Consider the following 14,287-nt stretch of genomic DNA (forward strand, 5'->3'; position numbering starts at 1 on the left):
AACACACCCATATATGTTCAGTCATGGCATTTTAGGATAAATTCATCCCAAAGACCTCGGCAAGTTTGTTTTCATTCCTTTCTCTGCCACAGGCTTTGTGTGTGTCCTCAAGATATTTTCTTTGGGCGTTGCAACACTAGAGGCATAGTTTTAGGCTTACCCAGGCAAGGCTGGGTATATTTTTATACTTAAAACAAATAGCTACCTACTGAGGAGATCTGTGAGAAAGGAGAAGTTCCTCTGTGGAGGAAGATGGTTAAATTAATGAAAAACAACTAGTTGAATCCTGTAGAAGAGCAGGTCACAGGGCCAGGAGAGGGATGGTAACTTCCCTGGTATTTCAGCATGGTCCCTCAAGAAACTTTCATTTCATATGCACAGTGGCAATATAGAAATAGCATCATCATGTCCTACCTTTAAAAAAAAGAATCAAGCAAGCATATACCACAAGTGCTTTGCTGCACTGCTTCTCCCCCTCTCGGGAAGAATGGGATAAATCTCCTATTACAGATGTCAGTCATGTTTTGTGATGTACTTACTATTGAAAGATACTCGGATGGTACGGGAATGATAACATTATGGAAATGCCAGCGGAAGGAGCCCCTCGCACTTGCTGTGTCTCTATTAAGATGTACTAAAAAGGAATCTGTGTTAAAATGTATAGCTTGGTCTGATTAGTGTTAAGCAGCAAGCATTACATGGTAATCAGCAGCTCGCCTACACCTCATGATAGTAAGGGTGTTAAACTGAGTTTCTGAAGCCAGATGACATCAGGAAGCTGTTTCTTCTTTTTCTATAATTATTATATAAAAGGAAACTTAGAGCTCTTGTAGGAAAAAAAGCTGGAAAGTACAAATCTTTCATATGCAAAAAAGCACAACCGAATGAATTTTATACCAAAAAAAAGAAAGTAAAAAGAAAGAAAATTAAGATTGGGGTGGGGGGCTGGGGTTAGTCTTGGTTTGTAGGGTGCAGAGGCAGCAGTAAGAGGGCATTTAAGAACAGGTCCTGGCGGGCCCCAGCAGAGCAGCCATGCTGGTTGCGGGGGGCTGCCACCTGCTCCTGCCCAAGCACAGCAGCATAAGCCCTTGGCACCCCACTGCACCCCGCTGTGAGGCACCCCTGCACCTGGCAGCTGAGGCTCTCGCACAGCCCCTCCGTTGTCTTTCCTTCTCAGGTCTGGCTGGCTTCGCTCGGCTCTGCCCAGGAGATCAATATGAGGTATGTCTGTGTTGGTTTACAGTTTAGTTAATAGCAAAAGAATCAAAAGGAAGACAGATTTCTGTTGCTTTTTACATCGTGATGAATAAAGCCTTTTCACATCAGCACCCCAAGAAACACCTGTTATTTTTCCTGTATATGCTCTGAAAAACCTTGTAGTTCTCTGTGTCTGCCTTTGTCAGGGCCTCTGTCAGAAGACCTGAAAATTATATTCAGCGCACTGGATGATGGCTATTCAAAGAACTACAAGCTTTGGTGCTTTTTTAAACTTTTAAAAATCTTATTTGTGACAAACATTTCTAATTCCCCTGGAAAAAAATCACATGCCACGTCCCATGCACGCAGCGCAAATTGAACACATCATTGCAAGCAGTCCTTTACTGGATGTTTAGGCTTTACTTCATCATCAAGCAGAGTAGCAGAAAGACACAGAATAACCATTTCTTGAGACCCAGATGTTACCTGCTGTGAGGCTGTGTCAGGACCTCTGGTCACTGCAGTGTTCCAGTGGAGAACATCAAGAGCAGGTTAATTAGAGATGGATTAAAGTAAAAGCCTCGAGCTCTATCCAGAAGAGAGCTAACCCTGCAAGAAATTCACAGCGGCTTGATAACGGATCCCCCCCAACCCGTACCAGCATTCTCGATTATCAGTTCATTCGTTCCCACTCTCTTTCCCTGTGACAAATCTCTCCTGCTGCTCCCATGCCTGCAAGCAGCATGTGCTTCCTCTGCAGGGCTGGTTAGTTGGTGCAGGTCTCTCCCAGCCACCTGCAGCCCAAAACGGGCTTGCTGCTCTTAATGCTTCAAACTGTGTTACTGCACTGTGGGTCTCATTCATTTCCATCACAAGCCAGCCAAACTCTCGCATCTGGGGAGGCCTCTGACTGGGAAGGCCAAAAGCTCACCTACCCTCTCCCCTGCCTGGCAAAGCTGCAGATCCAGCAAGCTGTAGATTTTAGGGGGGAGCCACAGGGGCTTTCATCCTGCCCTCCCAAATCTCTCTCCCCCTCCTCCCTGCCACTGCTTTTCTGCCTGTAAATAAAGTTAAAACTGCTGCAGTTTCTTTGTTATGAGTCATCTAGTTACCTGAGGGTGAAAGCTGAGGCGATGGGTACATTATCGAAAGGCCGATTAGGAGAGCTGAGAGGCAGAGATCCTGCAGGATAGACCTTTTCCTTCTGGCTCGATAGGAAGCAGAAGGGCAGCACCTACGCCGCTCACTTTTCTAACCGACTTTAGACCCTTTCTCTAATTCTGTTTCTGATATTTGTGCATCATGGAGCAGATTTCTCAAGAAAATATGAGGATTTTTCTTTTTCAGATTTTCATGCGTTACGGTCGCCAGCGGTGGAAACTGAAAGGCAAAATAGAAGTGAATGGCAAGCAAAGCTGGGATGGAGAAGAAATGGTTTTCCTCCCTCTCATTGTTGGACTGATCTCCATTAAGGTACACATGCTAACTCCTTTGCCTGCATGCAGGGCAGGTGTCAAGAAGCTGTCTTCTCATGCACCATCAGCGAAAATGCAGCAGCAGATCATTAAACTCTCTAGAAATGAGGCATCATTAGTATTTCCAACACACCTACTAGAATGAAGTGCTATAGTATTGTCCAATCTAGATGCTACAAGATTGTAAGCAGTTTGGGAGTCCTGTGGGAGAGGTGGTACTAACTCTCCCCAGGCTGGTGTCATAGCCATACTAACACAAACCTTGCTTCACATTGCTCTCCAGCAACTCAGATTATTTGCACCAAAGCAAGGGAACACTAGAAATCTGTTTGCTAACAGTATTCAGGAAAACAACAGTAATGAAAAACCCCAAGTCAAAAAATTCCACTATTGATGAGCTTTTTAATACTGCTCAGATAAGAGAGCAGCATCTGCTGATCTGGAGAAACACATAGGGCTCTCATCTGAACACACACAGGACCAGCTGAGCATAAGCTGGAACAGTCCTGAGGTCCAGTCCCATCACCCTGCTCAGAACAACAGTGCTACACTGTGAAGAAGCAGCGCTGTGAGGTTTCTGCTCACAGTGAGATGGGGGTGCGTAGAAAAAACACTCTGACTTTTTGGCAGCTTCCTAGAGCACAACAGTTCCCAAAATTTCTTAATGAAAGTCCCTCTGGCTCCATGCCCTGGGAGTTCCCCAGGGAAAGAACATCTTTCACAACTCCTAGCAACCAGCAGCAACTTTTCCTCCTAAACCAGAGTTGTTCCACCACTGCTCCATCCCCTCATTGCCCCAGAGTTACAGGAGTCACATACATAGAATAGGTCTCCCTTGGGAATTACTAAGTAGGCCAGCTACATCAGGAGATTGCGTGACATGAAAATTGTCAATTGCTGAAGGAATATTAGACAGGAGAACATCCAATATGCTTTCCCTGTTCGTACTTTTCCCTTGGGCTCTGCTTATGGTCACTGCAAAAGACCAAATACAAGGTCTGATAGCCCCTTGCTCTGAGCCAGTATGGTTGCTCTCTTCTGACACCCATGAAAACATAAATAAAACATAAAAGCATGACCATATGCAACTATGCATTTATTAAAAAAATAATAAAACTGAATTTTCCCCGAAGTTAAGAAGATGCAACAAACACATTCATATTTTAGAAGCCTTTAAAGGAAGGGGTCCAGGCCAGAAAATCAAAACCATTGCCTTGTAATTAAGGATTACAATGCCTTGTGTGGTCCCAGATACCCTGTTCTTGTCTCTTACAGGTCACAGAAGTTAAGGGACTTGCTACTCACATCCTTGTGGGAAGTGTTACCTGTGAAACAAAGGACCTCTTTGCAGCTCGGCCTCAGGTGGTTGCAGTAGACATTAATGACCTTGGCACAATAAAGCTGAACCTTGAAATCATCTGGTAGTAAGTAGAGCTGGTTGGTCAGTCGGTCGGTCAAGCAGCTATGAAAATTCAGTTAAAGAGATATGTCCATCCGTGTGGTCTCTTCTCTCCATTTTGCTTGCTGCTGAGGCAGATGGGGAAGGAATTGCAGCCCAAGTTTGTGTGATGAGGAATAGTTCATGGTCAGCCACAGGTTCCCTGTGTTAAGTGTGGCAAATGGGGTTGTGCCTAGTTTCAGCTGCTGAATTAGGTTTGGTAAGTACTAACATAGTAATGAGAGATCATAGAGTTACCTAAGCAATAGTATTCCCCAAGCTCAAAAAAGGGACATAACCGAGTGCTCATATATTCATTATATTTTTTTCATATTAGTGTAAAGTTTAGTGGAGTTGCCTTGGATTTATGCTAGCATAGCCAAGTTCAGAAGTTGGCCCATTTTTAAAAGCTGGCTTTTAAGGGTTTTTTACACCATGGGGGTGGCAGGAGATTTCCTAGCATTGTCTGCCTGCATCAGTCAGCTTAGGTAAGCTTATGGTGTTATGATTCAAACCCAATTCTCCCTGCGTTTTAATGAAATAGGTAAATGTCATTTCTAAAGAAGCATTGATGCATTTAACTTTTACAGTCATATATGCTGTTTCTTGTAATGCAATAAACATGAAGCCAGCAATAACAGCTACTGGTTTCCTTTATAATGCAACAGTTCTATTAATAGTTGAGCACCTTTCTCATTAGTATGTGTGACACTTGGCAACTCCAATCCAAGAATACTTTTCATGTGAGAAGAATAACATCAGACTACGCTACATAAATGATTTCTGAGAGTAGAACACTTTTATCAGGACCAAAAACCACACTTCTGAGCCTGCTGTCTAATTAGCATTTTCTTTTAAACACTTCTGTTAAAAAACTTGCTACCTCTGAGTTTTGATGTGCTAATAAACCACCTTTTCAAAAATCCTTTCCATGGACCTGAAATTCGTTCTCACTCAGCCTAACAACTTTTTTTTTTTTTTCTGTGCTTGTGTGTCTGTAGCCCCTTTGATGTGGAAGACTTGACCCCATCCACAGGAAATGTGAGCAAGGCATCTGCTCTCCAGAGGAGAATGTCCATGTACAGCCAAGGCACTCCCGAAACGCCAACCTTCAAGGACCACTCATTCTTTGTAAGCTCTGTTCAGCTTCACGTTTATGTAATGAGAAGCCCTAGAGCAGTTCAAACACTGAAAATGCTTCATTGCTTTACATGTCTAAGCTTTTTTTCCCTGGTTCTAGCAGGTTACCCTTACAAATACTTACAAAGCAAGTGCATTCCTAGCTGCTAATCCTAAGAGAAGGTGACTATGATCCTGGCATCTTTGAAACTATGTGGCCAATTATTACATACCTATTCTTCTTTCCTGACTGCTATAATACTTGAATAATCTTTATAAAATGTGTCTTCATTTTGTAACAGTAGTCAAACAACCATTATAGCACTAGTATTTTTAACGTATCCCGTGTTAAAATTTGCCCCTGTGCTGAAGATATTCACAGGGTGCCGCTACGTTTTGCATGAATCAGATTCTGAATGCTTAATCAGGACTGTGTATAAACTGAATATGCCATCTGTACAGATATGAATTTTACAAGTGCTGCATCCCATGACTGTAATTTAGTACTCTGCTACAAAGCATTCATTTAAATTGCCCTTCCTCACACCCTCTTTGCTTTAACTGTTGAAGAAATGGCTGCATCCCCTGCAAGACAGGCCAAAGTTGGCAATCTTAGATGCTCTACAAGACACTTTCTTTGACAAGCTTCGTCGCAGTCGCTCTTTTAGTGACCTGCCATCGCTCAGGCTAAGCCCAAAAGCAGGGCTAGAGCTTTATGTGAGTCCTGGTTTTCATTTGGTGAAGGATTTTTTCAGTCCCCGTGTGGCATCTCCATTCCCACGCATGCTTCATGTGTTGCTCTCTGTTGCAACTCATTTTGCTGACTGATTAGAGGGGAGAACATGACTGTGAGCCCATGCTGCTCGCATTAAATCAAAATTCCTCTTGGTTTCTACAGGGATAATGATCAGAAACCAACTATCTGTGGGCAGAGAGCAGGGCAGGAATACAAGCCAACATGGTATTCTTAAAAATCGCCTGGTACACTGATTGATGTTATACATTTGCCTAGTAACATGACTTTTAGATGCTAAAAGCATACCCTTGTCGAGGGAGAGAAGAAATGAACCTTTGAGTATAATTATGTTTAGGGGAAAAAAGCTGCTAATAGTGCTGGGAAAAAAAGATGCAAGTTTTGGATACTTTAACCCTGTACGCCTTACCAGCATGTGAATGCCTACAGTTCTTTCCAGCAAATTGTCAGCAAAATAGTAGTTGCTTTTCATCTGTGCTGTGCATGTCTGTGAGTTGGCCACATAACAAAGCAAGATTTGTAGGTCAGATAGGCATATTATGACTCCTGTAGTGTTTTTTCCCCATAGGTCAGTCAGAGAGATGAACATATGTATATGCTGTGATCATTTTTGGGTTCGTATATGCTGGTTTTGCTTCCTAAATGATCAATGTCCTAGTCAATACATCACCACACAATTCTTCTGTTTCATTTCAGCAGAAACTGATGTTGAACAGGACTCCTGTATAAATCATGTTCAATAATTATTAGAGATATCCATGCCACATGCAGAACTTGCTTTCAAGAAAAGAAATAACAGAGTAATATCACCATTAAAATGCCATGACACTAGAGAAACTTCTGGAGCAAACTGTATTAAATTTTAGGATTGCTTCTTTAGAAGTCAGAGAATAAATACAACAGAAATCTATTATAGTTAGGAAAATGCAGACAAGGTGGATTAAGTACTACCCCATTAAAAAGAGACATGCCACAAGGAACTAGAGCAGTGCACTGGAAATGCAGTCTAAGGGAATCCCGTAGGACAAGCAGAAATCTGTTCTGGGACTCACTTCCCAGACCTCTCTGCTTACCAGAGAGATGCTGAAACCCATGTTTTCCAGCAGTTTTTCTGCTGAAAACAGGAGCCATGCCAGATGAAAGCAGAAGTTGGATTTGAAATATTTTTCCCATCTCTCAAATCTTGAATGCTTCTTTAATCTTTTTCCTTGCATTTTTCTTTCCTGGGCACGTACTGTATTTTTTTCTCTTTCCAGTGCTGCATGAAAAACATTTTCTCTCTTTATTATCTTTTTAGTCAAATTTGCCAGATGACGTCTTTGAAAATGGAACGGCAACCACTGAGAAGCGGCCTCTTTCTTTCACTTTTGGCGACCTGCCTTACGAAGACCGCGTGCCCCCTGCCAACTTAGCAGAGTCCTCTTCTGCTCACATCAGCTCCAGCCCTGACATCACTGCAACTCCCACCCAGCACCGAGCTCTCAAGTCCTCCAAGAGCTCAAGCCTGGACTGTAGCAGCAGTGACTCCCGCAGAGACTCTGTCGCTGAGGCGAAGGACCTGCCATCCCAGGGAGAGGAAGCAGTGGTTGAGAACAAGACCACCCCAAGGGCAGCTCCTGAAGTTTGCCAAAAAATATCTGATGCTGGGAGCGGTCATGTCTTCATAGAAACAAGCGTCCCAGTGTCTCTCCTGCAGGACACGGATGAAGGTTCAGAGCTCAAGCCTGTGGAGCTGGATACCTACGAGGGCAACATCACGAAGCAGCTGGTAAAAAGGCTTACTTCAGCAGAGGCACCCATGACCCCAGAGAGGCTGCCGTGTGAGGGATCAATTAGTGGGGAGTCAGAAGGATATAAGTCTTATCTCGATGGAAGCATTGAAGAAGCCTTGCAAGGGCTTCTCTTAGCTCTTGAGCCACATAAAGAGCAGTATAAAGAGTTTCAGGACCTGGACCAAGAAGTGATGCATCTAGATGACATTCTAAAAGTGAGTACCTTTTCAGAAAATACTACCCTAAACAAAATCTGAGTGGGTAGAATCTCCTCCCCTTCCTCGCAGACATCGAAGTAGGGTTTTTGGAGATAAGTAAAGTTCTTCAGTAGCAGCAGATGTGCTCCTGTTTGGAGAGTCTTTGCACAATGTTGCATTTTTAAACTTTTGTCGGCCATGTGCTTACCACAGCCTTGTATCCTCAAGCAATGAATCCTTTAATCTGCTCAAAACCTGGGGCAAGGAGAAGAAGGTGCAGTGACAGAGGGGTAATTAAATTATACCCTTCTCTGAAGAAACCACTTGTGAACCCATTGCTTGTGCCATACTGGAGATCAGATTATAGCCAACCTTCTGCCTTTGAAATCTGCAGGTCACATCCTCAGTGGGTGTACTTTATCATACTACCCCTGAACCCTGTGGAGTTGTGCAAAACTACACCAGCTGAGGATCAGGCCTTGTAGCCATAGAAGCTGAATTTTCTAAATTGCCGAAGGGATTTAGAAGCACAGGTCTCACTGAAAGTTGCCATCCCCACATCGCCTAGCTTCTTCCAAGCTTTTTCCTTTTTCCCCCATCCATTTTTAAAATGAGAGGCATCCTGTCATTACACCAGGATGGACAGAAAATATTGAAAATTAGAAAGAAAAGGGTTTCGCATGTGTGTTGTTAAACGTTTACTGCTGATCACTGTGACTTGTATCTCCCCCATGAATAACTCATGACACATTACTGTGCAAAGAGTATTATATGGGAAATAATAATTTCAAATGCTTCATATTCATATGCAAGTTGGTCTGCTAGTCATTTAAGCCTCATTATTCAAAAACATGGCTGAGGAGGAAGGAGGGAAGCATTTATCCTTCAGCATTATCTTTTTATGAAGAAACTTTGTTAGCATCCTTGTTTCCATTGGTGTTTGCAGCTGCATGGTACTTTCCCAAGTTAAGTGCTTTTTTGACAGCCTGTAGCTCCTGTTTCTTGCACTATTTCCCGAGGAGGTTCAAGCAGGCAAGGCTACCATTACTACTATTTTTTAACTTTGTGGCTGCTCTGCAGCTTGTACAAAGAGGTCAACTATGCAAACAGCAGAGGGACGATGGAGACTGTTTACACTCCTTTTATCAGAAGTTACAAAGGGACAGACATGGGATGGGAGGGAGAGAGGACGGACATGTGCAGAAAGGATTCAAGCAAACTTGAGAAGGACGCGTATTCCAGATCTGCTTATGTCTGCGTGTTGCCTGAAAGAAATGGTAGCTAAAACCATCAGTGCTGCAGAGGAAGCGGGATACAGCACCCACCTGTGTCACAGATGTGTTGGGAAGTGTGTTTGATCAGCTAATGACTGTACGGTCAGTTTAAGGAGTCAAGCATCGTAAGTGCCAACATATGACGATTATAGCATTAATATTGTGCGCAAACAAATTGGAAACAGAACTCCAAACCCCCTCAGCTCTAGAGGAGCTGGTGCTGAGTCTGAACTCAGAGGCCAATGCATTTCTTTCTACAAGCTGAGACTAAGTCCTGGTTCCTGCCTGGGACTGGAAGATACGGCTTGTGTAATGGCACCACTGGCTCCTGGCTGTTTCTGATCAAATAATCACATAGTGCTAAAGGTGTTGAAGTCATTGCACAAACCAACGGAGGTGATCCCTCAGGTTACATCTGATCCTGCAAGATGACCCTGGAAGCAACTTTGTGGGCATGTCCTGGATGAATCACCGCATGGGACCAGGGCCTTTGATACTTCCTACAGCAACAGCAAGGTTTCCGTCGCATTTCTTCCCAGCAGTGAGATGGGAAGGCTCCCCCCTCTCTAGCACTGTTAATTTCTGAGTTACAATACTGCCTTTCTCTGTCACCTAAGAATCTGATGCCTGATTGGCTTTTCAATGATAAGCCATGTGGCTTCAAAGGCCATAAAGTCCTCTCATCCCATGAACAAATCTGCAGATATGGGACCAGATGAATTACTGGCTAAGGTCCATTGGAGTTACATCTGGAATAAATCTGATAGTGCCATTGGTATGTATAAATCAGCTTCTGTAGCTAGAACTGAAATTATGGAATGTGCCTTCCCCTTTCAACTTCCAGTGCGTTAATTGCCATCTCTCCTTTTGGAGGACGCCGAAATCTGTCACTTGGATTCAAGATGTACTTCTTGTTTCTATAAAACACATCAAATTTTGCCTTTGAGGGTTTTTCTCTGGGGAAGAGAGGGGGTAGGATGGGGAGGAGGAATGGAAGGGTTTTTCCAGTTCTCAGGCTTTGATTGTGTATGCTATGAATATGAAGATTTGAAATGAAAGACCCAATAAAATGAAGTTTTAAAAATAAAATGAAGAATTTGAAAGTTTTAAGCTTTATCCTTTTTTTTTTTTTTCTTTTCTTTCAGTAGTAGCTAATATATGGGGTTTTCATTGGTTCATTCTGCCTTTGCAGTGCAAGCCAGCAGTAAGCCGAAGCAGGTCCTCCAGTTTAAGTCTAACAGTTGAAAGTGCTTTAGAAAGCTTTGATTTCCTGAACACCTCTGACTTTGATGATGAGGATGGTGGTGGTGTGGAGGTTTGTAATGGTGGAGGAGGTGCAGACTCAGTATTTTCAGATACTGAGATTGAGAAGAATAGGTAAGTTTGTAGTAACTGCCAGCTGTGCTTATGCCAAACCGATAGCCTAGCTCTTTGTCGCTAACAGGGGATCCCGGTGCACACATTATTCAAGGAAGACTGACTAATCCTTGATGAGTTTATAGGGTTAGAGGGTTCCCTGTGGCTGCTGCATACAAAATCTTTAGCTTCCAGGATAATTTTTTTCCTGTTCAAATATATGCAATCTGTCCTCCAAAGGAGAAGGGTAAATTAAATTAAGCTGACATCAATACTGGCAGAGCCTCTTCCTTGACATAGGTTTGGACCTGGTTTTCCTTGGATGTAATTACTAATTCCTCTGTGGTTTTTCCCCCCTCCCTTTGTCTTTTCTCTCTAGCCGAATGAGTCTTTGCAGTGGATTAAGCTTGTCAGTAACAGTAACACAGGGCCAGATTTAAGCAGCATGGTGTAGGTTTCCTTTGGAATGTAAGAGTGATGACTGGTACTCTGTTCATGGCCCTGCGTGTTATTTGCCCTTCTTTCATCACTTTTGGTCTTTCTGAGGAAAAAAAAACAACAAAAAAGCTGTGGTGTTTGTGCCGTGGTCTGCCATTGTCTTGTGACCTTAAGATGCTGTGTTTCAATCATTAGATCCTAAAAAGCATGTTTGCATCCTCAGAGCTGACATGATGCCCAGCAGGCACAGAAGTGGCACTAGAGCTGGGGAAAAAAGAAAATAACATGGTTCCCTCGCACCCCACGTTTTCCAAGCAGCTATACTTCTTGCGGCTTATCATGGCCTGTTTTTTGAGTACAATTTTGAGTACAAACAAGTAACTACCATGCAGTTCCCGTAATCTCACTGCATATCCCCTTTCCAGAATAAGACTTGGTGGGAAGAAAAATCTGGAAAAGTGTGTTGCTTGCTAAATTGGCACTCTGAGTTCAGTTCAGTCTGCGCTGATTTAAGGATCTGGATTTAACCAGGCACTTCAGCATAAATTTAATTTAAGCAACAAAAACTTAAGTTAGTTATAAGCTAATTTAGAAGTCAATTAAAATATTTTAAGTGAAAGTAGAAGTTAAAATTTCATTTTTTCCCCTCTGGCTCTTCCCTGGACAGTGTAGATTCCCGCTTCCATTTTTAGATTTGTAAGTGTGTGATTCAGTGTAAAGATTGCAAGTGTTGAAACTTCTTAACTTGCAGCCAAATACGCTTGCAATCTTGGGACTGACCTCAGGCTTTGCATTTAAACATAGGGAGGATCATTTGGACAAGAAGACAATGTTGGAAATAATGATTTAAAACACAGTAAGACTAGCTTTACGCTGTTACAGAGAACGATTGGCAAAGTAAACTGTACCTGTTGTGCCTAAAACAGCATATGAAAACATCATGTCTCTTAATCCAGCAGTGGTTTTCCCTTCCTTCTGCAATGAGCCCTAAATCTGGCAGCAGGAAGACACGGAAAGCACATGGCTGTTCTTAGCAGCTTGGTGCTTGGGATGGCACAAATTGTAATGGTGCTTAATCCAGAGCAATTGGGGAGATGATTCACCAACAGATGGGAGAAAACTGTCACTGCCAAGCAACAGTAACTGCGGGTTAAAAAGACTTGCTTTTGAGGGCATTGCATCGCTCAAGGTGAACCAGTCAGGGGACAGAGACCTGTTCCCTCGGTGGGCACTGCTCCTTTGCGATATGATGTGTTCATCGCGAGGTTTCTGGCTGCTTTCAGCTCTTCTGCCGTGCTCATTGCTCATTGCCCTGAGTGAGCGTGTGCGTGTGTGTGTGTGCGTCTGCCGCGGCAGTGGTCGGCCCTGCATTGACCTCCCTCCTCCCTCCCCAGTTACAGGACGGAGCACCCAGAAGCCAGAGGCCACCTGAGCGAAGCTCTCACCGAGGACACGGGCGTGGGCACCAGTGTGGCCGGCAGCCCTCTGCCCCTCACCACAGGGAACGACAGCCTCGATATAACCGTAGTTAAGCACTTGCAGTATTGCACACAGCTCATTCAGGTACCGGGCGTAGCTCATTTAGGGCATATATTTTAAAATCTTCCCTGCAGGCACTGGTGTGCTCGCACCATGGGGTACAAGCAGGCTGGCAAGGGCAGCGCTGCTCGTGGGAGCACAGGGCTGAGACAGCCGCCATGCTGGGGTGGAGATGACACCAGAAAAGCCTCCATCATTTCCGTCCTGGCCTGTCTCAGAGCAGGCCTGACATGCAAACTATGGGGCACTGTGCAGGTGCCACCCAGCAGGACTGACGGGCAGCACAGCCGATGACAACAGCAGCCCCTGCTCTGGGTTACAAATGTCCACTGGCTTCACCAGGAGGTCCTCAATGAGATCTGTCCCCAGTTAAGGCAGCCCATGTCTTCAGAGGTAAAACAGAAGCCCATGGCCCCACTGTTTAACCGAGCCCCAGACAAGGCTGTTGTTCACAAGCAGAAACAAATGTCTGCATGTGAGCTGGACAGATTGTCTGCAACACACACAGTGAAAGCAGTGTGTGACAGCTCCCCTAGGACGTTGAAATTGTCTGTTGGTGCTCACAACTAACTGACACAACCTTTTAGAGGGTTTTTTTCAGACCCCAAGCACAGAAAATGTGATTTTAAACCTCCAGCAAGTGAGGGCATTAGGGTTTCCCTGACAAATCAAAACATACTGCAGCTTCCCCTTTGCAATTACTTGATTCTTCCATCTTACATATAATTAGCTTTATTTTCCCAAAGACCCAGTGAAGCAATGTAGAGTGATCCTGATTCCGGCACCCTTAGTGCTGAGCTGGACGCTCTGCTGGCTCACAAGTATGAGAAAAAGGAAGGGTTTTGACTTGTACAAGAGTAAACAGTAAATATGCATTTGGGGAGGCAAGCTTGAACTATGTCCACACACTGAGCAGATTTGATATGAACAATATTTACGTGGACTGCTGAAGAAAATGCAGATGTCAGCAGCAGGGAGTATTAGGAAGGCGAAAGCACCAAATTAATAAAGGCTCCTGGGTAGTTGATCAGAGCTGAAACAGCGTGGAGAAAGAGCAGTCTGTGGTCTGCCTCCAGGCAGGTATGTCCTGAAAATCCACAGCCTATGTCACACAAAAGTCAGACTAATATTCTTTTCTGACTTTAAGGCTTATGATGATGGATTCCTTTAGCTTTGCACAGTGTATAAATCAGAAATTACTTATGCAAAAGGCTGCTTGGATACTCAAGTGCCTATATCTGGATGTAGATGTTAAAGATATAAGCAACAATGCCTATCAACCAAGACCATAAAATATGCCAGAGACAAAAAACTTTTGAAGCTAAGGAGATCCTATGGTTCCCAGCAATGAATTTGCCATTGTACTTCTTCAAGAGCCACATGTTTCGGAGGTTTTTGTTGTCTTCTGAGGTTGGTTTTTTTTTTGTTGTTGTTCAATGACTCCTTTTCTTCCCTTCCCATATTGTCTTCACCAGCAAATTGTGTTCTCCAGTAAAACACCATTTGTAGCAAGAGACCTGCTGGATAAGCTGTCCAGGCAGATCCTCGTGATGGAGAATATCGCAGAGATCACCACTGAAAACTTGGGAAACATCACCTCCCTTACTGATGGTAAGAGACAAGTTAGGGGTTTCCTTCTGAAAAGGGTTTGTTTGGGCACGCATGCCTGCTGAAATAATCACTGTGCAGAGCTCGCCGTCACTGCAGGAGATGCCACTGTAGTAAGGT

The 14,287-nt window shown here is 43.8% G+C and overlaps 1 protein-coding gene across 3 annotated transcripts in view; it reads left to right on the forward strand.

Annotated features, from left to right (window-relative positions):
• The window catches only part of RIPOR2 (RHO family interacting cell polarization regulator 2), a 69,304-nt gene that overhangs the window by 44,835 nt on the left and 10,182 nt on the right, over nt 1–14,287 (forward strand). The window contains exons 9-16 of one of the 3 annotated variants that reach the window (XM_074876861.1): nt 1,178–1,221; nt 2,545–2,670; nt 3,948–4,096; nt 5,112–5,241; nt 7,281–7,970; nt 10,962–11,032; nt 12,415–12,583; nt 14,035–14,170. In XM_074876861.1, the coding sequence (XP_074732962.1) occupies nt 1,178–1,221; nt 2,545–2,670; nt 3,948–4,096; nt 5,112–5,241; nt 7,281–7,970; nt 10,962–11,032; nt 12,415–12,583; nt 14,035–14,170 (1,515 nt within the window). Of the gene's footprint in view, nt 1–1,177; nt 1,222–2,544; nt 2,671–3,947; nt 4,097–5,111; nt 5,242–7,280; nt 7,971–10,418; nt 10,604–10,961; nt 11,033–12,414; nt 12,584–14,034; nt 14,171–14,287 lie in introns of all 3 variants that reach the window. The other 2 variants (XM_074876852.1, XR_012629903.1) reach the window with 2 other exon arrangements.

The sequence above is a fragment of the Strix uralensis genome, chromosome 1 (assembly GCF_047716275.1).
Source record: "Strix uralensis isolate ZFMK-TIS-50842 chromosome 1, bStrUra1, whole genome shotgun sequence".
NCBI lineage: Eukaryota > Metazoa > Chordata > Aves > Strigiformes > Strigidae > Strix > Strix uralensis.